The 25,997-nt window shown below is 39.1% G+C and overlaps 1 protein-coding gene across 6 annotated transcripts in view; it reads left to right on the top strand.

Moving 5' to 3' along the window:
* Positions 1 to 25,997, top strand: part of STOX2 (storkhead box 2) — a 337,214-nt gene that overhangs the window by 286,813 nt on the left and 24,404 nt on the right. For all 6 annotated transcript variants that reach the window (XM_043970549.1, XM_043970550.1, XM_043970547.1 and 3 more), the window contains one exon: positions 6,072 to 6,224. In XM_043970549.1, the coding sequence (XP_043826484.1) occupies positions 6,072 to 6,224 (153 nt within the window). The remainder of the gene's footprint in view (positions 1 to 6,071; positions 6,225 to 25,997) is intronic.

A 25,997-nucleotide genomic window follows, 5' to 3' on the forward strand; every position in this document is an offset into this window, starting at 1 on the left:
CACAGTCCTAAATACATGTTGTATCTATGCTATTTCTCAGTGTTCTCCATGCTCTTCAACGACCCACTTTCCTACCTTATTAAAGCTCAGTATACTGGGGCCAGCTAGGTGGTGCAGTGGATAGAGCACTGGCCCTGGATTCAGGAGGACCTCAGTTCAAATCCGACCTCAGACACTTAACACTAGCTGTGTGGTCCTGGGCAAGTCACTTAACCCCAATTGCCTCACAAAAAACAAACAAATAAACAAAAAAAGTTGAGTATACTGATTTAAAACAACAACAGTACGTACACACACACAACATTAGGGCAGAAACCTAAATCAGTTTGGAGTTTCAGTGATGAACTCTGTGATTAGACATTCAAAGCAGTTTGGCACCCATCTAACAAATGTCATGTGTATATATAACATTTCCCCTCATTTATAAAAGGGTATCATACTCAACATATTGTTAATACTCCAATGACTCTATGATCTCATAGATGTGAATATTCCCTCCAGTAATACAAATCACAATCCATCTATGCCTTGTCTATGAACCCCTGTAATTTTATCATGCTCATTGTGCCGAGGCAGCTAGGTCGCTCAGTGGATAAAGTGCTGGCCTGAAGTCAGGAAGATTCATCTTCCTGAGTTCAAGTCTGGCCTCAGACACTTACTAGCTGTGTGACACTGGGCAAGTCATTTAATCCTGTTTGCCTTAATTTCTTCATCTGTCAAATGAGCTGGAGAAGGAAATGGCAAACCACATCAGGTATCATGAAGAGTCAGACACCACTGAAACAACTGCACCCTTCATCTCCACATCGAGTCCATTTCAGTGGTGCACACTGGCTATTGGTTCCTTGTTCTTATACTTGTAATAACAACTTGATACTCAGTAAATATTTAAGTACCTATTCTGTGCCAGACATTGTACTAAGTTCTGGGGATACAAATTGTTTTTTGTCCTTCATTCCTGAAGGGGACCAATGATGTCAGGAAGGTGATGTCTTGACAAATTTAAAAAAAGAGTCCCTGATCTCAAGGAGCTGACAATCTAATATGGGAATATAGCACATTAAAAGGAAAGCTAAAAAGAGTAGGGGGCTGGTACCTGACATCGTGGAGAAATCAGGGAATCCCCAAAGTAGTGCAGCCAGGTGGGAAATGCAGAAACATCTGTGCTGAGGCTTCTCCTTAAATGAAAGTTTTGGAGTTCATGGCTCTGCCTTCCAATCAAAAGGCAGAGCAGTGAGGAGCAATAGAGTACCAAGGCTGATTGGAGCATGTAAGATGATGAGATTTTTCCCAGTAATGAGCTTCTTGGGGGCATGGTGGAAAGAGAGAAGGCCCAAAGTAATGCAGCCAAAAGTGGGACAATGTGTGTAAAGCACTCTGCCAACCTTCTAGTGCCTTGCAAATGGTAATTGTTTGTTATCTGACGCTTTCCATCCATTCTTGTGCATACCTCACCTTTACCCTATGAAACAGCGAGGCTGAGCAGTTGTGTCCCCATTTTAAAATGAAGGAACTATAACTAAGAGAAATTAAGGACCTTTCTTTGGGTCACACCGCCATTAAGTGGCTGAGTCAGGCTTTGGCCTGAAGATCTGATGTTCTCTTGGCCATATCACATCCTCTTTGTGCCAGAAGTAGTGGTGCTCAGGAAAGTAGTTGGGTTGAATTGTAGTGTCATTATGAGAACTAGAACTACTGAAGTTTACAGTTGATCTAGTAGGATCTCTCCCACTAAACAGGAAAGGCAGCTTGGTAGATTAGAAACACTATATAGATGTGAACTACTATTCCTATAGTAATTGCAGTAGTAATACTGGGAGTTAGTTAAATGAGATCTCTCCCACGGATGCATATCTTAGCATAGCTTAAGAATTTCTGAAGAGGAGACAGAGAGGGAAAGAGCGAGAGAGCGAGCGAGAATGAGAATACATCAAAGGGGCTGGGGGGGGGTAGGGGGCTGGGGGGGGGTAGGGGAGGCAGATTCCCAGCCAGTGTTGATGCTTGGTCTTCTGCTCTCTACCTGTCTTCCTTGCTTGGCCCTACCTTCACTCTCTTTTTCCACATCAATCACTCAGTCCCTGAACAAACCTTAAAACAGCGACGTTGGCCAATTTGCCTAGGGATTGTGTGTATGATGTGTAGGGACCGTGATGGATTCTTTAATAAAACAGTGAGTCAGGACCTGCTGAGTTGGACAGCTAGCTGATTCATTATTTTGCTGAGCATTATCTATCTTGTAGGATGAGTGGACAGTTAGAAAAACACTCTCTAAGCAAAAAGACTTGAGTTTGGTTTGAATTCACTTGTGCTTGGGTCTCTTGCTCCACCTACCACATTGTGTTTCCAGTCTCCCTGTACCTCATTAAGAGTTGTAAGGAGTGCCAGAGCTGATTTGAGTGAGGCCAATTTCAGTAGGACTCTTTGGAGTTCGTTTTTTCCCCTTTCTTAACAGGAGTGTTCTTTCAATTAATAGCTGTGGGAATTGAGCTTTTTTAACAGGGCTATGAAGTATTTAAAGAGGGCATTAGGGCATTTTTTTTTTGTTATAAAGTTTTTTAATGCTTTCTGTTTCCTTTAAGAATTTCTCTTTATGCCAAATTCCCTTCCACTGTAAGAAGCAATGAAAAACCCTATACTAGAGCGACATTGAAACAAAACATACAGTAACTTTAGGGGAAAAGCTGCTTTTTGGATGCCAGCTTTCCTTTTAATTTCAAATACAAACATTTGAAAGTCAAGTATAGTCATTTGGTTTCAAAGGGAAGCTTCTAGCAACTAGCAGCAGTCTGAGTTAATGAGAGCCATATGCTATGTCCCTTATGTATGGGTATTGTAGTCTTCAAGTAAATGTTCTAGGAAAGGAATCTTTGAATTTTGGAACAGATCTCTCAAAAATATTATAGTAAACCTTCTGTTTCAAGAGCCAAGTAGTATTTATACATATAATTGGTGTTAATATATTAAATTAAGTTGTAAACACAAGATATTTTCTGATGTTCTCTATCAAAGTTGTTCATTTAACTGTAACTACAGGCTGCTTGTCATTCCTCCCCACCACCCCCAAACCCAAGGGTACTTAAGATGAAACTTTGGCAAATTATTAACTCTATCAGTAGGCTTATAGGAGAAAGAGAGAGGAAAGAAAGATGTGCCCTATCACAACTGGACCCTTGGCGTATTTTACAAATGTGTTCCTCAGTTTTCTTTAGGATATAATCCATTTAAGAAACAGAAACAATGCTGTGAATAGCTGTTCCATTCTCAGACTAGAGACCCCCAAAGTTGTCTATAGTGTGCTGAAATGCTGTACATTTACAGTGAAAAATGATAAAAGCAACATCATTAGAATATTATAAATAGAAACTGATAACATTTCATAAGAAGTGGTTGAATTTGGTGAACATATACAAAAGGGGGATTGATAAAAATCAGGTCCAGTTAGAAGTACAAGAGGAGAAAGACCTACTGGAATTCTGCTCTGTTATCTTATCTCATTGTGGTATTAGGGTAACTCTGGATCCTAGAAAGCTCCCCCTACCCCAATTGGGGCCTGACTGTGGTAAGTCCTGTCACAATGTAAAAAGGATTTTTCAAGTATAGGCCTGTGATGATGAATAGTGTAGGTCCATCCAGAGGACAACGATTTCTGTTTCTTGGTTCACTGTCCTCTGGAATCGAGGTTGGTTATTTTATTGATCACAGCTCCTAAGTCTTGCAAAGTTGTTTGTGTATATGATATTGTTATCCTATAAATTGTTCTTCTGGTTCTGCTTATTTCAATCTGTATCAATTCATACAAGTCTTCATAGGTTGCTCTGAAACCTCTCCCTTCATCATTTCTTACATCCCAATAGTGTTCGATCTCATTCTCATCCCATGACTTGTCCGGCTATTCTCTAGTAGATGAACATATGATTAGTTTCTATTTCTTTGCAAAAGGAAGTTCTAGAAATGTGGGGGTTTGTATCTTTGGGTCCTTTTCCTCTTTCCTTGGTCATATTGCTAGGTCAAAGGGTTTAATAACTTTTGGGCCATAGTTCCAAATTGCTTTCCATGATGCCTGGACCAATTCACAGCTCCACACATGGCCTCAGCTTTGTTTTTTTTTTTTATTTGTTAATTGTTATGGTCCAAATTAATAATCTGGAAGGTTTTTTTCACTTTTAAAATCTGTGAAAGAAAGAAAATATGCTAACTTGTTCAAATGATTATTCATTCCATATACTGAGTACAATATTGACAGATGTATTCATGCTTTAGATTAACTGACAAGTTTTCTTCCCTTATTAATCATAGATCATAATTAATCCCCGATGCAGTGACTTCTATAAATACTTGTGTGTCATGGCATTGTACCAATGTTTATAGTTTCCAGTTTATTGCTTTGGAATAAACACATTTTAAAATAGAATGCTTAATTAATTCAAACAGTTTTGTTGGGAAATGAACTAAACACGACAAAGCTGAGTTCTATTCATTGTTATCTGTCATTTCCAGTATTAATCATATGCACATGTACTGCCCATCTCAAGAGCTTCCTTCTTTGCATTCTATGGTCATTCATCCAATTTAGGAGCATTGTTCCTAATAGTAGAGATGTTCTCCTTTGGGGGAGATTTTTCTTGTTACATATCTCGTATCTTTTCTTGTATTTCTTTATAAGCAACGATACCTTTGGATTTTTAAAAATAACTGTATACCATATTTTATAAAAAGGCACAGGAAGTCCTCAGATTGTAATGCTATGTATGTCAGCATTACCAAGAAGGAGACAGGAAGAAAGAGACAAGTTTTAGCAGCTTCTTGGTTAGGTGGGATGAGTATAAGAGATGACACAAGGATGGCAATGTACTGGCCAGGAATAGGAAAGTTGGGAATGAGGGAGGATTGGGGTAAAAAATAAGAAGTTCTGTTAGACAAAAGTAAAATGTACTGTAGGTCAACACAAAGTATCCTTGTGTTTACATAGAATATATTATCTTCATTTCATATCTGCAGTATGATGTCAGAATTATTTTATATTTATGTGTTATGACTCAAATTATGTTGTTAAATTAGTATCATGAGTTGGCTTAAAACCCAGGAGTTCTTAACCTCATGTGGCTGAACTTGTTTTTTAAAAAAAACTTTGATAACCATATTTCACTGTAATTGGTTTCCTTTATCATCCTATATATTTTATGCTTTTAAAAAACATCTTTTTTGAGAAGAGGATCTATGGACTTCACCAAATTGTTAATGGGATCAGCGACCCCCTCAAAAAAAAAGTTGGGAATCCTTGAGTGAGCCCATATGCTTTGTCATAAACTCAACTTTATTTATCAAGGAAAGAGGAGTCTTAACTGGTTTTTTGTTTTGGGGGTTTTTGGGGGGCAGGGCAATGAGGGTTAAGTGACTTCCCCAAGGTCACACAGCTAGTAAGTGTCAAGTGTCTGAGGCTGGATTTGAACTCAGGTGCTCCTGAATCCAGGGCCAGTGCTTTATCCACCTAGCTGTCCATCCTTAAGTGTGTTTTAACACTCTTTTAAAAGCCTAAGTGGAATGTGCTACTGTATAACAATCTTGGTTATCCGTCTCTGTCCCTTCTGTTGGGTTGTAATCACCCTGTGGGCTTTCCTTATTTTTGTGTCTTCAGTGCCCAGCATAGTGTATGGGCTACTGTATAAGCACTTGGTTCATGTTTGTTGCATTAAATCTTAGAATACTTTCTTGCATTTGGGGGCAGCTGGGTACATAGTGGATAGAGCATCAGCCCTGGAGTCAGGAGGACTTGACTTCAAATCCGGCCTTAGACACTTAACACTTACTAACTGTGGGGCCTTAGGCAAGTCATTTAACCCTCATTGCCCCCCCCCCCAAAAGAATAATTTATTGCATCTATGGGATGTGTGTGTGTGTGTGTGTGTGTGTGTGTGTGTGCGCGCGTGCGCGTGCGTGCACCTGTGTGACATGGGGAAGGAGAGAGGAGAGAGAAATAGTGGGGGGAGAGAAAAAGGTGGTGGGAGAGAATTAGAACATCATTGATTTCATTAATGGAGTACTTGCTTACAATGGGCTCTCCTTCTCCACAGGTGATGTCTCTCCAATCAGCATGTCTCCCATCAGTCAATCTCAGTTTATTCCACTTGGGGAAATCCTTTGCTTGGCCATCTCAGCAATGAACTCTGCAAGAAAACCTGTCACACCAGAAGCATTGATGGAACACCTGACTACTTGTTTTCCAGGTAATCGAGGTACCAATGTAGTTCCTCTCCAGTGGTTTGTTTAGGACTTCAAAGAGTCATCCTTTCTGAGGTTACACAGACCGGCAATAAACTTCTCTGAAGCGATGATGGAATTAAGAGAAGTCATTTTACTTTAAAACAACAACAACCAACCCCATATCTCCTTCCACCAGCCACTGTCTTAAAATTGGGATTAAGCAAAAGTGTGAAAGGATAGCCCATGCAAAGATCCCAGCAAAAAATAGCAAATATTCTATTCCATTTTGGAAAACTGGTGTAATATTTTAAATGTCTGAAGACAATGACTTAAGAGGCCTGACCAGAAAATAAATGAAAACTTTTAGTTCCTAAGGTTTTAAATTGTATAAGAATCTTTGCCTAAAATAAATACATATGCCTAGCAATTTATCTTTATCGCCTAATTTGGTCTTTAGGAACTTGAGATTTAGTTATTTGAGATTTAATGAGAAGAAAGAAATAGATAAGTAAAGAAATAAAATCAAACTCTGCAAAACAGCCATTTTCCACCTTTACCTGTAGATTTTTGTTTGTGGGTTTCATAAACGATCACTCTAGCTCTAAGTTTGCTTCAGGGTAAAGGGGATATTCTTTGCCAAAACAGTTACAGATAATATTATAGTGATATGAAGATGCTGAAAAAAATTAGGTCTCTCAATTTCCAAGTCATTTCTTTATTATTTTCCAGTCCACATGGGTTTATCATTTCAGGGGTCAAGCCTCAACTCTTCTCTTGCTCGCCCCACATGGAGTGCCAAATTTTTTCCTTCCTATATCTATGGTATCTCTTAAATACATCTCTTTCGTTGCCCCTCTAACAGCAGTCACTCTGTTGCATCAGCTCTTGCCTGGACTGGGACAATGGCCTCCCAGTTGGTCTGAGGTCTGGAGTGTCTCTTCACTCTAGCTCATCTTCTACACACCTACCAGAATGATTTTCCTAAAATGCAGCTCTAAGCAGAAAATAAACTCCCTGTGTAATGTATGCTTGGCATTCCAAGTTCTTCACATCCTTGTCCTTTCCTTTGGCTCTAGGACTATAAGGACCTTTCTGCCCTCTAGCCATGCTGGCCCACCCTTCACAGACTTTCCTCTCTCCTTGCCTTTGCCCTTGCTGTCCTTCCCCCCACCCCCATGTCTGGAGTGCCCTGGATCCTCACCTCCCTATCATAGAATCCCGTCTCCTTCAAGACTTAGCTCAGATGTCCCCTTCTGCTGAAGGACTTTGCTCATTTCTTCTTCCTGCTTGTGTTCCTCCCTCTAAGGTTACCTGTGTTACCTGTATTATATTTATCTTGTAAATACCAAAGTTGTATCACCTCTCCCATTAGGATGAGAACTCCTTGGGAGCAAATCTGTTAGGTTTTTGACTTTGTATCCTTGGTGTCAGAAAGGAAACATTAAATGCCTATTATGTGCCAGGCATGAAGCGCTTTACAAACATTTGGTCCTCACAACCATCCTGAGATATAGGTGCTATTATGATCCCTTTTTTACGATTGAGGAAACTGAGGCAGAGGTTAAGTGATTTGCCCAGGGTCGTATAGCTAGTAAGTATCTAAGGCTAGGTTTGAACTGACTCCAGGTCCAGCTTTCTCTATCCATTGCCCTGTCAGGTGCTTAATAAATAGATGCCTTTTATGCATGGACATCAGGGAATAGACCACTGATTTTCAATCCTGATTTCAGGATTATTCTGGATGCTTTCTCTCCCACAAAATTCAGTTCAATAGGCATTTAGGTTCCTACTCTGTGAAAGGCATTGTGCTAAATTCTGGAGATAGAATGAGCAAAGGACAAATACCCCCTTCCTTCAAGGAGCTTATGGTTGCTGAAGATGGGGGTGAGTTTCCCTATATACACAAGATGCTTTGAACAGCTAAAAGCATTGAGAAAAGATTCCTACAGGAGATGAGGCTTGAAGGAGGCTAAAGATTTTAAGAACCTAAAGGGCATTCCAGAGAAGCAGGCAGGATGTATGGGCAAGCACAGAGGTTTGAGATAGGCTACTGAGGCCAAGAAATAAGAAATAATCTAGTTTGACTGGGGGAGAGAGAGGAAGAGAGATATGGATGGGGGCGGGGCGGCAGAAATACTATCAAAACAAGTCAGCAATGATAGGGGAAAGCCAAAATATGAGACTATGAAGGGCTTCAAATGCCAAGCTGAGGGCCAACCCAGAGAAAAATCTATTTGTTAAATGAATGAATAAGTCATTTATTAAGCAGGTACTTTGTGCAAAGAGCACTGTGCTAAGGGTTGAGGGTACAAACACATCTCTTTCATTCAGCACATGTTAAGATGCCCTAAAATGGCACGCTTTCCCCCTAAACCTCTCCCTTTTCCAAAATCCCCTTGTGTGTTGCCTAATCTGCAATCCTAGATGCAGCTTTTGAGTCTTCCCTCATCTGCTGTCCAAATGAAGAAATTGAGGCTGAGACAAGTGAAGGAAGGGACTCACTCAGTCAAGTTAGTTGCTCCCTTAGCTGTGTGTAACCATGTAGGCAGTGAGTGGCTGGATGTTTTATCTCTAGTGCCTAATGCCCCTCCACTGTCTCTGGGATGTCTCAGAACTAATGATTGGGTGGGATCCCTGACTTTGACTCTTTCTTAAGTTGAAATATAACACACGTTCGTTACATTACAGTAAATTGCACCGTACTGTTTATCTGTGGGAAGAGATAAGTAAGACAGTTCCTGCTCTCAGAGGACTCAGTATAAAAAATGAACTGATATTTGGGGTATTTCTCAGTACCTACTTAGAATAGATTCTAGTGCATCAAAACTTCTAACTGTACTTCCCCTTTCTTCCTCAAAGAAACTTTTCCCTTTCTCTCCATTTCTTAATCAGTGGGCATAGCAGAAAAAATAACATGAATAAAAGCATTGGAAAACCTCTGCAACCTTTGAGTTTATATATATAATAGTTTATACTTATACTTTTTTTGTTTTGTTTTGTTGTTTGTTTTTGTGGGGCTATGAGGGTTAAGTGACTTGCCCAGGGTCACACAGCTAGTGTCAAGTGTCTGAGGCTGGATGTGAACTCAGGTCCTCCTGAGTCCGAAGCCAGTGCTTTATCCACTGTGCCACCTAGCTGCCCCCTTATACTTTTTATATAAATGGGATCATTCAGTTTGGTTTACTATGTTAGGATTCCTCAGTTTCCTTCAGTACCTCAGCCCCCATCAAGGGGATTTGAAAGGGGTGGGGGAAAGAGAGAGAGAAGAGAGGGAGAAGAGAGCTAAAGAAGAAAGGGAAAGGAGAGGGTAGGGAACACAAAACATAAATGATACTATAGGAAAATGTATATTGATTCTTGTAGATACTTTGTGCCCTCAATCCTTTCTTCAATGTTTTGTTCTAATTGTGCTAGACATGCTAGAAGGAAGCTCAGAGGCCCCCTCTCATTGAGCGTCTGAAGTTAGCAATATATTCCTTGCTTGGTCTCATTCAGGCCAGATCCTGGCTCCCTAGAGCTCTCTTCTCAAGCTAAATAGAATCTCTCTCCCTCTCTCCAAAGACCCCAAGGTCACCTCTTAGTCAAAACAGTCCACTTTTACTGAGCTTTCTTGCTTTATGATATCTTACTCCTTCCTTCACTAACTCCACTCCTCCAGGATTATATCTGTACCTAATGTGGGAAGGGGGTAAGAGAAGAGGGGACATTATGCCCTTTTATATACCCTGGGACATGGAGAGGGGCAAAAGTATGCTGCCACATTTTCCTAATTCTCTTCCTTGCCCATTTGCCAATTGGTTGATATACTGGATTATCTATTCTTCTAGTTTTGACTGCCTGGAGTGGCTCTTCTTCACCCCTTCCTCCATGCCTATCATTAATTTTCTTTTTGAGGGGCAATGAGGCTTAAGTGACTTGTCCAGGATCACACAGCTAGTAAGTGTCAAGTGTCTGAGGCCGGATTTGAACTCAGGTCCTCCTGAATCCAGGGCCAGTGCTCTATCCACTGTGCCACCTAGCCGCCCCTGTCATTGATTTTTAATTTTTAAGAATTAATTCCTCGATAAACTTTGCCTTTTCAACTGTAACCTAGTTAAGATCTTAAATGTTTGATCTCTTGAGTAGTTTCTACATCATTCACACATGTGTGATGCTCTTACAGAGAGTCTCCCTTGCTGCAGAGTTTTGCTTTGATACCTATGACTAATAGTCAACCACCCCAGTAGCTGGTGGTGTTTCTTTAAAAACATGACTGCACAAGAAACTATATAATATCAGTCCAGGTTGATTTATTGCTTTTGGGTTTACAAATCGCTTTACATACATTCTCTCATTTGATCGCCACAACAACCCTAGGAGGTAAGTGCTATTACTATATCCTTATGTTATAATTAAGGAAACTGAGACAGAGAGGGTAACTCATCATGGGTCACACAACTAGAAATTGGGCTCAAGGTAAGAATGAAACTCAGGTCTTCTTACTGTCACATCCCAACCTTTGTAGGATCACAGGACTGGAAAAAGGGACCTTCGAGGTCATCTAATTCACCTTCCTCATTTTTAAAGATAAGGAAGCTGAGACCCATAGTGGAAAAGTGACTTGACTCAAGTTTCACAATTATTAAGTGGGAAAAGTAGAATTCCCACTCAGAACTTGTGACTCCCAAGTTGAGCACTCTTTCCATTGTACTCGCTCTCTGCACTATGCCTCCTCTGTATGATGTTGTAGAATCCAGGTGACTGTCTGCCTTTATGGAATGTGCAGATGGAGAGAGGGAGTAGATCAGAACCAGTGTATAATAGTGAAAGACTAGTCATTGCCAAGCAGCCTGTAATGATTTCAAGAAGTTAAACCATTTAGTATAGAAAGAAATAAGTTGCTTATACTTAAAAAAAAAGTTTGGCTAGGTTTTCCAGCAAGTTGAATATATATATATCCCAAGACCACAGTTGCCTGGCTTAGAGAAAAGAAGGCTTTTTTTCAAATGTGTGGCATTGGCTGCTGATGTTTAGATTTGTTCTGTAGACAGGATTCTGGGCTGTAGCCTCCTTGAAATAGGAGGCATGCTAATTATTTATATCTTCCCATGACCTTAATTCAATGAACAAACCAAAGTATTCCTTTTATTTGTAGATTAGTTGTTGTGCCAGAGCAGAGAAAGATTTTACAAAATGTTATAGCATTTAGACAGTATATTTCATAAACAACTATAGCAATGCCCAAAATAGAGGGTCTGGATTTTTGTATGTTGTTTGTAAATATCTCATTAAAAAAAATTAGGGCAGGGCAGCTAGGTGGCGCAGTGGATAGAGGACTGGCCCTGGAGTCAGGAGGACCTGAGTTCAAATCCAGCCTCAGACACGTGTTACTAGCTGTGTAACCCTGGGCAAGTCACTTAACCCCAACTGCCTCACTAAAAAGAAAAAAATAAATAAATTAGGGCTTTATAAAACTAGGAGTAAAGAAATTATATTTTCTATTTCTATTTTTGTGGGGTGGGGCAATGAGGGTTAAGTGACTTGCCCAGGGTCACACAGCTAGTAAGTGTCAAGGGTCTAAGGCTGGATTTGAACTCGGGTCCTCCTGAATCCAGGGCTGATGATTTATGCCCTGTGCCACCTAGCTGCCCTGAACCTCTATTATTTTGAATACTTCTCATCCCTCCTGTATTTGATATGAACCTTTGAATCAAAAGAGCATTTTAGAATTTAGCTTCCCCATGCTCTGATTCTATCTTCTCATGACGTTCTCTGGTGAACAGAGCTTCTCCTTATTGTTTGTGATGAAGTGACTTGACAGTTATAAGTACTTTCATCAGTTGTTTTTCCCCAATATCACTGGCTTAAGGGAGATAAGGATATATTTAAAGTGAGGAACACACACACACACACACACACACACACACTGTTAGTTAGTTCCTTGAATGACACTCATCCATTTATCCAATGTGGACAGTGACTTAAGGTGGAATAGTAATTTCTAATCAATTGCATCATTGGGATACTTTCTCTGGGAGTTGAGGGAAAATGCTGAGATTGGTCTATCTTTGTCTTAAAGTTTTCTGCAGTTTCATCATTTATGAGGTTGAAGTCTGAAAGACAACACTTAGAAATAGGTTGAGTTTATTTTTATCATTACAATTTTTAAAATCTGAATTTACCTTTAGTTACTTTTCTTTGCATACTAAAGGATGTGATTTTCTGAAATCCATGCAAAAATCAATGGAGAGGGCAGCTCCGTGGTGCAGTGGATAAAGCACCGGCCCTGGATTCAGGAGGACCTGAGTTCAAATCTGGGATCGGACATTTGATACTCACTAGCTGTGTGACCCTGAGCAAGTCACTTAACCCTCATTGCCCCGCAAAAAAAAAAAAAAATCAATGGAGAGCACAAAGGACTCTTGAGATGTAGAACACGCCCATTTATGATGATTCAATGTTCTGCTTGCTAAATGATTAAAGTAGTATATGAAGTGTATATATAGTATATAAAGTAGCACATGAAGAGTTGCATCTGACTCTTCATGACCCCATATGGGGTTTTCTTGGCAGAGACACTGGAGTGACTAGCTCATTTTAAAGATAAGGAAAGTGAGACAAAAAGGGTAAAGTGACTTGCCCAGGGTCACACAGCTAGTAAGTGTCTGAGGCCCGATTTTAATGCAGATCTGAGTCCAGGCCTGTTACTCTATGCACTGTCACCTTGCTGCCCTCCTAATTTGTCTAGGTGCATGTAGTATCTGAAATGATATTATTTATAGATTCTTTTGTTTGGGGGGTCAGTGAGGATGTGGGATAAGCAGAGTGGGGTTGTTTTCATCCCTTTAGTATCTAAACCCCTTCTCTGCTCTTTTTGTTCCCCAATTCCCTAAGCTACTATATGGGGGAGAGGATCTAGGGATGAGAAGGGAAAAAACAAACCTAGACTTCTAGAACAACCATGCTTTCTTTAGGGGAAATCAAACTAGGCTATCTTTTACCTCAATTCTTACCTAGCCTGTAGTCACTGAATGGGCATTCCTTCAGAGAAACCTGGGAAAGACTTTAGCTTAAAAAGGCCAAGGTCTTCCTCTGCATCTGGGGTTATTGGCAGCTCTTACCTCTGTCTTGCCAGTGAACTTCAATAACCCTGGAGCAGAGAGTGAAGCTCATGACTTTGCTTAGCTCTGCCTCATTTACCAGTTCACTTGTAAGTCAAGACATCACCCTCCTAATGTCATTGGTCCTCTTTGAGAATGAAGGATGAACAACAGCATCAATTTCTTTAGGAATTGGCTTGAAATATTCCCAGTGGATCATTCAGAAGAAATGTCAAGTCTTACACTTGAGTTAAAAACAACAGCTTCCAAGTACAGTATGGGGTGGGTGCCCTAGATGAGTACTTTTGGCTCTTCCAACTCCAAGTTTGAGGATGCAGCTGAAAACTCTTGAGAGTCAGGAGATCAAATTTCTTGCCTTACTTTCATCAGTGATTTGCAGTGAAATCTATGGAAAATCACTTTGGCATGTAAAAGTTTATTGTTGAGGACAGCTAGGTGGCACAGTGGATAAAGCACTGGCCCTGGATTCAGAAGGACCTGAGTTCAAATGTGGCCTCAGACACTTGACACTCGCTATCTGTGTGACCTTGGGCAAGTCACTTAACCCTCATTGCCCTGAAAAAAAACCAGAAACAACAAAAAAAGTTTATTGTTGCTATTAAGTCTTTTTTTTTTCAGTTGTGTTTGGCTCTTTGTGATCCCATTTAGGGTTTTCTTGGCAGAGATACTGGCATGGTTTGCCATTTCCTTCTCTAGCTCATTTGACAGATGAAGAAACTGAGGCAAACAGGGTTAAGTGACTTGCCCAGGGTCACCCAGCTAGTAAGTGCTTGAGGGAAGATTTGAACTCAGGTCTTAATGATTCTAGGTCTAACACTGCATCACTTAGCTGCCGCCCATGTGAAAGCTAGTCTCTGACTTTTCAGTGAAGGAAAATGTTATCAATTAATTAATGAGCATTAATGCTTAACTATGTGCCAGACACTGTGATAGGTGCAGGAGGTATTTTAAAAAAAGCAAAAACAGCCCCTGACCCTCAGGAAACTTACATTCTAATGGGGGGGAGACAACATACATAAATAAGAATGTGTAAGGATACGAATAGTTGGAAGAAAACCTTAGAGGGGATGGCATTCGTTAATTGGGAGAAAAAGGAAAAGGAATCCTGGAGGTGGCCCTTGAGCTGAGTCTCTAAGGAAACCAAGAATTCTAAGAATTGTATATTGTGAAAGGGTATTCCAGGCATGAAGAACACAGCATGATGGAGGTGCCATCAATGTAAGAGAAGGAAAGTCATAGGGTGGATCAGCCAGGTGGTCACTATGGCTGGAACATAAAATTTGTGGAGAAGAGTGGAATTTGAAAAAATTGGGAAGGACTTGAAAAGCCAAACAGAGGGTTTTCGATTTGATCCTGAAGACAATATTGACAGGAGTTTATTGAGAAGGGGAGTAAAAGGGTCAGACCTACATTTTAGGAAAAAACAGTTCAGTGGAAGATAGGTTAAAGTGGGGTGAGACTTAAGTTAGGGAGACTGATAGAAGACCATTTCAAGGTGAGAAGGAATAAGGGCCTTAACTTGGGTGGTGGATGAGTGGAGAGGAGTAGATGTATGCGAGAGATGTTGTGGAGAAAGAAATTGACTAAATTTGGCAATGGATTAGATACCTGAGGGAGAAGCTTGGGAGGAAAGAATGAGTTCTGTTTTGGACATGTTGAGTTTGAGATGCCTAGTAATACAGGGCTGCAGCTCAGAAGGGATAGGCTTGGACTGGATAAATAGATCTGGGAATCATCCGCATGGAAATGATAGTTGGACTCCTAGGAGCTGAGGATATGGCAGAATGTAGAAAGGAAAGAGAAGGGCAGCAAGAACAGAATGCTGGGATGTCCACAGTTATTGAACATGGATGAGTACACTGGGAAGGAGTGGCCGGATGGGTAGGAGGACAACCAGGAGAGAGCAGTGTCTTAAAAACCCAGAGAACATTCAAGAGGAGAGTGTAATCAACAGTGTCACATCTAGCAGAGAGGTAAAGAATGATGAGGATAGAGAAGAGGTCGTTCTGTTGGGCAGTTTAGAAAGCACTGGTACCTTTGGAACAAGCACTGACAGTAGAAGTCAGAAGCCAGATTGACCCTCTGATAGATTAATGGTCCCTTCACCATGAGCACTTCCTCCATTTTTTTATCTGCTAAGATTCTTATCAACAGGGATGAGAATTTTCCTGTGCAACAAGGGAGGCCCTGCTGGAAGCAGCCTTATTATTTTAGTGTCTTGGCAGAAGACCAGTATACTCCTCAAAGTGTCCATCTGTTGTCTCCTGTATAAAATGTCCTTGCCCAATTTTTGTGTCTGCATGTGTAGAATGTACTTCTAATGCTATATGTGCCTGTGTGGTTATTTTTTATTCCTTTTTTTTTTTCTTTTGGTGAGGCGATTGGGGTTAAGTGACTTGCCCAGGGTCACAAAGCTAGTAAGTGTCAAGCGTCTGAGGCCGAATTTGAACTCGGGTCCTCCTGAATCCAGGGCTGGTGCTCTATCCACTGTGCCACCTAGCTGCCCTCCGTGCGGTTATTTTTATTGTAATGTATATTTTGGGGGGATCTACCTCCTCTCCTCGAAGTGATTTACTATCCTGTAACAATCAAGGGGTTTTAGCTCTAGCTAACAAAAAGTGTAAAAAAGACCATCCGGCATCCATTGGCCCACAATGTTTTTATTAGGTTAACTCAACCAACAGTGGAGAGTAACGGACAATATTGGGAATGCAGGATCTGCACTGGACATCAAGTTAACCCAGAGGGAAAGAGTCATGGCAGAAAGGATTGGAAGGACAGGTCTATAAGGTGTCTGCTAAAGAGCCATCCGTGGTGTATGTGGAAGAGAAGTGATTATTATAACAAGAGAAGAACTTAGTTTAACAAAAAAATCTAACCTGTGGTTTCAGCTCCATTATATGAGACAAAGAAAGAAGGAAAAAGTACAAGGTAAAGGAATTGGGAAGACCCAAAGATGAGGAATGGGTTGCATAAGGATCTAGATAGGGAAGAATAATTTTTCACTGGAAATTAAGATGAGGGAATTGTAGGGCAGGCTTGCCACAAGCCTTTCTTTGCCAGTAGGTCAGGGGCAAAAATAATGTAAAATTACCCCGGGGGAAGCAGTAGAAGTGGGATCGCTTATGGATAGTTAGGGAAGAAGATTCTGGAAGATTTCAGAGGCCAGCACTGGTTATTCAAATCTATAGACATGAAAAATAATTGATCAGAAATCATATATATGATCTGATGAAAAGTGAAGCAAGCAGAATCAGGAGAGCATTGTACACAGTAATAGCAATATTATATAATGATCAACTGTGAATGACTTGATGTCCTCAGTAATACAGAGATTCAAGATAATCCCAAAGGATTTCTAATGAGAAATGCTATCTACCTCCAGAGAAAGAATTGATGGAGTCTGAATGTAAATGGAAACTTACTTTTTTCCCCTTAATTTTCTTTATTTTTCTTGGCTTTTTTGTGTTCTGTGTTTTCTTTTGCAATATGGCAAATATAGAAATATGCTTTGCATGACTGAACATGTATAATCTATGTCAAATTGCTCTCCTTAAGGAGGGGGTGGGAGAGAGTTTGGAACTCAGAATTTTAAAAAACCAAATGTTGACAATTGTTTTGACATGTAATTGGAAAAAATAAGATGAAAAAAATTTTTTTGACTAATATGGGAATGTTTTACATAATGGCATATGTATAACCTATATCTGATTGCTTACTGTCTTGGGGAGGGAGGGATAAAATTTGGAACTCAAAACTTTAAATTAAAAATTTAATTACAAAATTTAAAACATTTCAAAAACAAAAAATTTAAATAAAAGCATTTAAAATAATTTAACAAAGAAATATATCACAGAATTGGAAGAGATCTCAGAGACCTAGGAGGAGTGACTGAAATGTGAGCTTTCTTCCCTTCCTGAAGCTTTGGTGATGGGAAGCCCATTTCTTTTTTTGGACAGCTTTCATTTTTTTTTCCTTACATGATGTCAAAACCATTCTCTTTGCTATCTACATCCATGGCTCTTAGTTATGCCCTTTAGGGTAAAAACAACTGATCAAGAAGCATTTAATAGGTACTTACTAAGTACCAGGCAATATATTGAGTGTTGGGGATACTGATACAAAAGTGAGTCATCCCTGCTCTCAAGGAATTCCCATTCTGTTGGTGGAATACAATCTGTTCTCAGATGCACATGGGATGTGCATATAGTGATGGAATCAGAAAAAGCTTCCATATGAGCTCCCTTCCAAATTTTTGCATAGTTGAAGGAACTTTGTCCTCTTATGTTTCTGTTTTGCCCCACCCCCTAATTCTTCCAAATTAAGCTTCATTTGATCTTTCAACAGCATGTTTCCCAGTTTCCTTACCATCCTGGTCATTTTCATCTTAAATATTCTTCATTTTTTTTCACTATCCTTCCTCCAAGATAGAACCCAAAATTTAACACATTGCACGAGATGTGGTCTAACCAGGGAAGAGTAGTTAAAATCACTTTCCATGATATAAATACCATGCTTTCATTATAACACAGCCTGTGATGGTGTTGGATTGTTTTGGCTGCCTTAGCTGCATTGACCAGCAAATATAATATGAGGAAGAGAGTGAGATGTATATTATTTGGAAGAATTGTCTAGTGCTTTTCTAGCTTCTTTAATATTTCAACCTTCTCCCTGAAACAAGAGCCCATCCAAATTTTTCTGATGATGGTTATATAGTTGTGAATCATGGGGTAGCACACTCTCCAAAGCATTGATTACCACAGGATCACGATAGACATGTGAATGGTGAGTTTAGATAGGCTGAAACCTATTACTGATGAAGAATTGTGTGCCAGAACTTTTGTTAAAAATAGAATGAAGTGGATGTGTGTCAGGAAAAGGAGATGGGGTCATGTATCAATAATGAAAGGATAACAGATGGATGTATGATCCACAGGTATCTACACGATACCAAGAAATCTAGAGGAAAGCACAGCATGTTAAGTAGAGTCTGTATAGAAGATTTATGGGAAGACACAGGCAAGAATTATACAGAATGAAAAAGCAGACAAGGTTGCAGTCTACACCAAGAGAATACCCACAGCTTTTGTAATATCAAGTCATGCTGTTGATGCCTATTGACCTTTCAGTTTTAATAACTTCCTCACTGGCAAATCTGTTTCAAATTTCAATTTTACTGTTTTCCATGTAGAAAGAATCTTCTAAATCTTCCACATGACAATTCTTTATATATTTCAATTCAACTCTCATTTCCTTTTAGAGTCTTTTCTCTTTCTAGCTAAGCAAATCTAATTCTTTCACCCAACCAGTATTGGATATGGTCTCTAGTTCTCTCACCATTCTGGTTGACTTCCTTAGACATGATCCCCCCTTTTTTCATGGCTTTCCTAAAATGTGGCACCCAGAACTGAGCAAAATGCTCTAAGGCAGAGTATACTTTGAACGTTGTTTTTGTTAGTAGAACCAAAGATCACATCAGCTTTTTTTGGTTTTCATGCCACCCTGTTGACTAAAATGCTGGGTTTGCAGTTAGGTCTTCTAAATCCAAAACCAATGTTGTTTCTACTTCACCTTGCTGCCTCTATATTCAAAAGAAAAAAATTGAACAACGTAGGACCAAGGACCAGATCCATTAGGGAGATCTCCCCCCCAAGTCGATATTGATCGTGACTCATTATTTTTGGTGTCCAATCTTTCAGTTAGCTCCAAACAGACCTAATTACCACAATCTAGTACTAGGTACATAACAGCCACTTGAAAAGTGCTGGTTGATTGATCAATCCTTCTTATTTGCAAATACATCATGAAAGACTTTGCTAAATGTTTTACTGAAAATCCAGGTGTATATTCTGTCTGTGGTATTCACATGATCTAGTCTATTCCGGTGTGATCCATTCTTTATAAAAACCCATGTTGGCTCTTCACTGTTATACTTCTGAAATGTTCATAAACCATCATTCTTAATGCTATGTCTGAGAATTTTGCTTAGAATCTTAATCAGCCTCAATCATTTTTAGTTAAAAGATTATACCTACCAGGGGGCAGCTAGGTGGCACAGTGGATAAAACACTGGCCCTGGATTCAGGAGGACCTGAGTTCAAATATGACCTCAGACACTTGACACTTACTAGCTGTGTGACCCTGGGCAAGTCACTTAACCCTCACTGCCCTGCCCCCCCCCCCAATTTATACCTATCCTTCACTTTTCTTCTTTCTTCCAAACTCATGACTCTTGTAACACAAGATTAAAATATCGATACGATAGACTAATTCAAAAGACTACCCATCCAACTGGACATCAGAGTACAGGTAATAATTTTTTAATCCACATTCTTCCCCCTGAGCAAAGTGGTAACTAGGAATTTTTGTGGCTCTGCTTACCAAAATAGTAAATGAATGGCATTAAGCCTACCCAGTTTGAAATGGGAAAATGAAAGATACCTGGGAGCTCACCTCAGCCCACCATCTGGGACCTTTTCATTGTAGCTAATTGGACAACAACAAAGAAAGAAAACCATCATAACATATATGCCTAATCAAGGAAAGAGAACCCAACACTAACCAATGTCCAAAAATATGTCTCCTTCATCTTTTCCTTAGGACAAACTCTCTATCACAAGTTTGAAGGCATGTGTGGTCCTCTGGAAGGGCGTTAATTGTTTCATTAAGCACAGTTCTCAAATCTTTCAAAGTTATTCTTCTTTATAATACTGATGTTATCATATAAATTGGTCTCCTGGTATTGGTCACTTCTCTCTGAATCAGTACATACAGGAATTTCCAGTTTTCTTAAAATTAGCACAGTGCCTGACCTATAGGCACTTAACAAATATTTATTCCTCTTTCCAATCAGTTTTGACATTTTTTTATGGTGCAATAATTCATATACCATAGTTTGTTTAGTCATTCCCCAGTAGGTGGATGTCCCCTTAGCCTCCATTTTTTAACCACTACAAAAAAGAATTGGTATGAGTATTTTTGTATATATGGATCCTTTTCCTCTTTATTTGATCTCTTTGGGGTATATTCCTGGTAGTATCACCAGGTGAAAGAGTATCATTCACAATTTAGTGAGTTTGGGGGCATATTTCCAAATTGCTTTCCAGAATAACTGGACTTTAGGTGGCACAGTGGATAAAGCACCAGCCCTGGATTCAGGAGGACCTGAGTTCAAATCTTACCTCAGACACTTGACACTTACTAGCTGTGTAACCATTGGCCTGCAAAATAAAAACCCAACACACACACACACACACACACACACACCAAAAAATCAAACAAACAGAATAGCTGGACTAAATCACAACCCCATCAACAGTCAGTATGCCTCTTTTCCCGCAGCCATTCCAACAATTTTCATTTCTTTTTTTTGGTTATCTAATATATGCGAGATGAGATGAGAAATGTTTTTCCTGATTAGTCTTTTTTTGTTTTTGTTTTTTGGGGTTTTTTTTGCGGGGCAATGAGGGTTAAGTAACTTGCCCAGAGTCACACAGCTAGTAAGTGTCAAGTGTCTGAGATCAGATTTGAACTCAGGTCCTCCTGAATCTAAGGCCAGTGCTTTATCTACTGCACCACCTAATTGCCCCCCTGATTAGTCTTTTTGAAGCAGAAGTAAGGTAGCTGACCCTTTTCAATCTTTTCATCATGAAAACTTTTATATCAATTATATTTTTATAAAAATGGTAAAAATTGGTGTTGATGTCTTTACTTTTGTCTATTTTCCATTTTTAAGGATCAATAGATTGGGTTGGAGCTATAATTGCATTGCATGATATGTGGTCTTTTCTCTTTTAATTTGATCTTAACTTTGACCTTTGCTCCTAACTAGCTGATAATCTGATGGAAAACAGTTCATTCTGACTGCTTACACCTATAACATTTTTTTCTTAACTTTAACATATTGTCAGTTTTATTTTATGTATCGCTCAATGTTCATCTGGTTTATTGTCTTCTAGCTCTTTCTCTGAAGTAGTCCTGATTCCCAGGTGAAAGGCTCCTAATTATGGTCCTCAAGTAGCCTTTTATTTCTTGTTCTCATCCTTAATTTTTCAACATAGGTTTTGCCATCTTCCCCAGAGACCACTTTCACATGGATGTCACTGAGTCCCAAGGGTATACGTTGGCAGAGTTCAGAGGTTTTTGTCAAGTTCTTTTTTTTTGTTTTGTTTTTTTTTGCAGGGCAATGGGGGTTAAGTGACTTGCCCAGGGTCACACAGCTAGTAAGTGTCAAGTGTCTGAGGCTGGATTTGAACTCAGGTACTCCAGAATCCAGGGCCAGTGCTTTATCCACTGCGCCACCTAGCCGCCCCTTGTCAAGTTCTTAATAGGTCTTTTTATACTTCATCTTCTTCAGTGGATGTTGGCACATAAGCCGCAATTATCTTCATGGTGGTCTGTTTGCTTACGCTTTTTGTGAGTAGTACTGTAAGGTGAGATGACTAAGTATTTCATGAAATTATGTTTATTTTTGCCTTTGGGCACAGGATGAAACCAGCCCCCTGCCAACTCATTCATTGGCCTCTCCAAGGAGAGTCTGAGAGCTGTCTTTCCATTTAGCTCTAACTTCTTCATGCCTTCTGGTTTAATTTACAGCAAGAATGTCAGTGTTGATGTGGTTTAGTCCCTCCAGTAGTGTATCAACTTGTTGACGATGGAGAAAACCCATCCATAGAGAATGCCAACACTTAAGTTAATGTTTGTAAACAGTCTGTGAACTGTATAATTTTTAGATCCACTTTTCCTTTTCCATCATTCTACTGCCCTCACACTGGAGACTGCACAAGACCGAGGGGCGTTTTGGCCTTTTTTCCCCCATGCCATAGATTGCAGTGGCCACTATAATGCCCTTCTTTGTGTCCAAACTTCTTGGTCATATAATTCTTTCCCAATTTAACTAGGCTGGTCCCAAATGTAGTCTGTCTGTCTGTCTGTCTCTCTCTCTCTTTTTTTTTTTTTTGGTGGGGCAATGAGGGCTAAGTGACTTACCCAGGGTCACACAGCTAGTAAGTGTCAAGTGTCTGAGGTTACATTTGAACTCAGGTCCTCCTGAATCCAGGGCCGGTGCTTTATCCACTGCACCACCTAGCTGCCCTACCAAATATAGTCTCTTTTTGAGCCCATACTTAAGGTTTTTCTAGCTTTGTGTGAGATCGGCATGCCAGACCTTGCACCCTGGTTTGGCTTTCGTGAACCTAAGGTCTTGTTCACATTGCAGTGAAGCATTGGAGTAGGACTTCAGTGGAGGAAGGTAGTACCTATGGTGTACGTAATGCTTCTGAAATGTTTTGAATTCCTTCAGAGGCAGGGAAATGTGCTATTTAAGAAAAAATATGCATGGAGAAAAATTAGCATGGCTACTAGTTGCTAATTCAGAAAATAACTCAAGTTCCATGGTTCAGCTTATGATAATATATACAGATATATCTACAGCTAGGGAAAAAACTAGTTAACTCTTCCTATATACCCTACTTTAGAATTATAGCAATTATAGGTCAATATTAGATTTATATATAACCTTTTACATTGTTCAATAAGGGGAGACTCTGAAAGAACACCATAGAGAATATTCTCACATCTTCTATTACCTGACTACAGAAGAGAATTTCATCAAATTTCATTATTTTGGCTAATCATATTCTAAAAGTATGTTAAAAGGCCAAAAAATGTGAAATTAAAATGGGGGTAATCTTTAGGGTAGTCCAAAGACTTAGAGAAGTTACATGATTTGAATGTCTTTTCTGTTCAGTAAGATTTTTATCATGCATGTGTTAATTAAGCCTGTGATACCACCCCATTAATTAATTAATTAATTAATTAATCACTGTATGACTTAAACATTCATTAAAGAAGCATTTACACAGTGTTTGGCAGACTTTATAAATTATCAGTGGTAATTAAATGGATTTCTCCAAATGAAAGAATACCTTGTGTCAGAACTCAGTGAGCTTTGGCCACCTTCTCCGACACCACATTCAAATACTGGTTGGACAGATGTTCATTGAGTACCTAGAATTGTACTGAGTATTGCAGGAGGTCCAAAAGAAATATAAAATGTCATCCCTTAAATAGGTTATGGTCTGATTGAGATAAAACTAATAATATACCTATAACTAGCATGTTTATGACACTTTGGGGTTTTTTGTTTATTTATTTGTTTGTCTCTCTATCTTTCTATTTATTTATTTTATGGTGCTTTAAAGTTCAGAAAGTACCTTACATATGTTAATTAACTTGATTGAACTAACGTGTGCAAAACAGTTATCTCTGTTAACTCTCTGGAAGTGGTGAGGAGTGTAAGGGAAAAACCATTAACAAAGGCAGGGCTTCTTGGGTGACAGTGACAATACTGTTTTGACTGGAGCAGAAAGTTCATATTGGGGAATAGCAGAAATCCGGTTGAATAGATTGACTGGGGAGAAGATAAGACTCTGTTCCAAGCCCTCTTCCCTTTCAACAACTCTCTTGTCGACTTCATTAGCTCGAGTTTTAATTATTATCATTTCTTTGTAGATGGCTTCCCAGATATACAGAAGGGTGTGTGCACATATATTATTTATATATGTCTATATGGGTCTATAGCTTTATAGACCCATACATTTAGATATAAACACATCTTTATATGTGTATACAAATATACATATATATGTTTGTGTGTGTGTGTAAGACTATGTATGTAATTCATCTGTATTTCCCATTTTTGTTCTCTTTAGTATCATTTCTACTTCCCGTATGAGTACATCTGGGATTGTGCTTGTTAGTCTTAAGTGTTCTGGTTCTGCTTTCCTTGATGGAGAAAACAGGCTGTGATAATGATTTTTGCAAATCTTGTCCATTTGTCTTCTGTTTGTTGACCTCCTTCTATTTTCATCCTTAAATGCCCTTGGGATGACTTTGCTTAGTTGGATATCTTGCCAAGATTTCTTGAACTAGTTTTACCCTCTACAATTTCTGCTTTATGAGATGAACCTACCTACTCATCATTATCCATCATCCTTCTTTGTCAGATTTTAGAAACGAGTTTATATACTATCTCGGTGTTGCCTTTGGCAGTCATCTCACTCCATCTGGCACACAAGTTAGATGTTTGTTGACTAAGGTATTTTCTAGGATCTTTTGGTATCCTCGTTTTGTTAATTAGTTTACATTGGTGAAACTAATGTATAAAACCATTACAATCAATATCAATATGATTTCCGTAGTCCAGGTTCCCAATTTTTTTTGTTAATCATTTGTTTAAATGGTTCTGGATTGAGTTATTTCAATTGTATAACATAACATTATTTGCTTTGCTTTAAAAAAAACAACAAAACCCAAATTCTGACTTTAGGTTTGATCGTCATTTGATGGTCTGCCTGTGCACAGAAAGTTAATTCGGGAATAAGAGCTATGTCAGAAAAGACGTCTTTTGCTGTCAAAATATATCTTATTTCATTTTGGGTTGTTTTATTTGGTGCTCACTGTGTTCCATGTTTGCCACTTCTTTTCTCAAAGAAAGCAGGAGGAGGTTAATCATATTAATCATTTGATTTATACACTTAAAGATCCAGAAATAATGATATTAGATGCCAATTATCTGTATGAGAACTTTTTACTCCTCAGTTTACTGATGAACTTAACATTCTGCTCTTTTAAAGACAGGCACCGGCCTTTGGATTTGTTAAGCCCGTATTTTAGAAATCTTCCCTTACTGAATATTAATTTGCAATAAAATTTGGTAACTATTTTATGAATCTACTAGTTATACTTTTACCATTGTACACATTTGAAAAGTCCTTTTCCTTACTGTCCCCTATCTATTTTTCACAGAAATGATAGTGAAAGACAGTTACATTGAAATCCCAAGATATCCAACTAGATAAAATGTGAAAATAGAGAAGAATCTGTCATCTTATAATCAAATTGGGATTTAGTTCAATTTAAAAAGTAACGTCTTCAGTTCCTACTGTTTCCCAAGCTCTGGGCTAGGTACTGGGGATGGAGAGCCAAAGCAATGAACTCCTTAAATTGCTTACATCCCAGAGATTGGCTTTGTTGTGTACATGTTCTGTGTTACACCCCCTCTGTTTCAATAGATTATCTCTTGTTTTGAGCTGAAACAACATGTTTTTACTTAGACTGTGTCAGGAACTGTTGCTGCTGTTCTGTATTGGTTCAGCCATTTGGAATTAGACTCGCGCCACCTCCCCCTCACAAAGCCACCAGACTATATAACTTTGACCCAGCAATACCACTACTAGACATATACTCCCAAAGAGATAAACAGAAGAAAAGAAGGATTCTTATGCACAAGAATATTTCTGGCAACTCTTTTTATAGTAGCAAAACCCCCTAGAGACTTAAGGGGATACTCACTTCTTAGGGAATGGCTAAACAAACTTTGGTATATGACTGTAATGGAATATTATTATTAACCCTTAAAAATGACAAAATGTAGAGTTTCAGAGGAAATTGGGAAAGCATCTATGGACTGATGAAGAGTAAAGTGAACAGTATTAGATGGATGGTTTATACAATGACAGCAACATTATGAAGAAAAGTTGTTTTGAAAGACTTGAATTCTGTGTTTAATGTAGTGACAAACCTCAATTCCACAAGACAAATGATAAAGCACACTCCTTACCTCTTGCCAGAGAGGTGACAGATTTAAAATGGGAAATGAGACAGATTTTTGTACATGGTCAATAGGAATTTTTA

The sequence above is a fragment of the Dromiciops gliroides genome, chromosome 6 (assembly GCF_019393635.1).
Source record: "Dromiciops gliroides isolate mDroGli1 chromosome 6, mDroGli1.pri, whole genome shotgun sequence".
Lineage (NCBI taxonomy): Eukaryota > Metazoa > Chordata > Mammalia > Microbiotheria > Microbiotheriidae > Dromiciops > Dromiciops gliroides.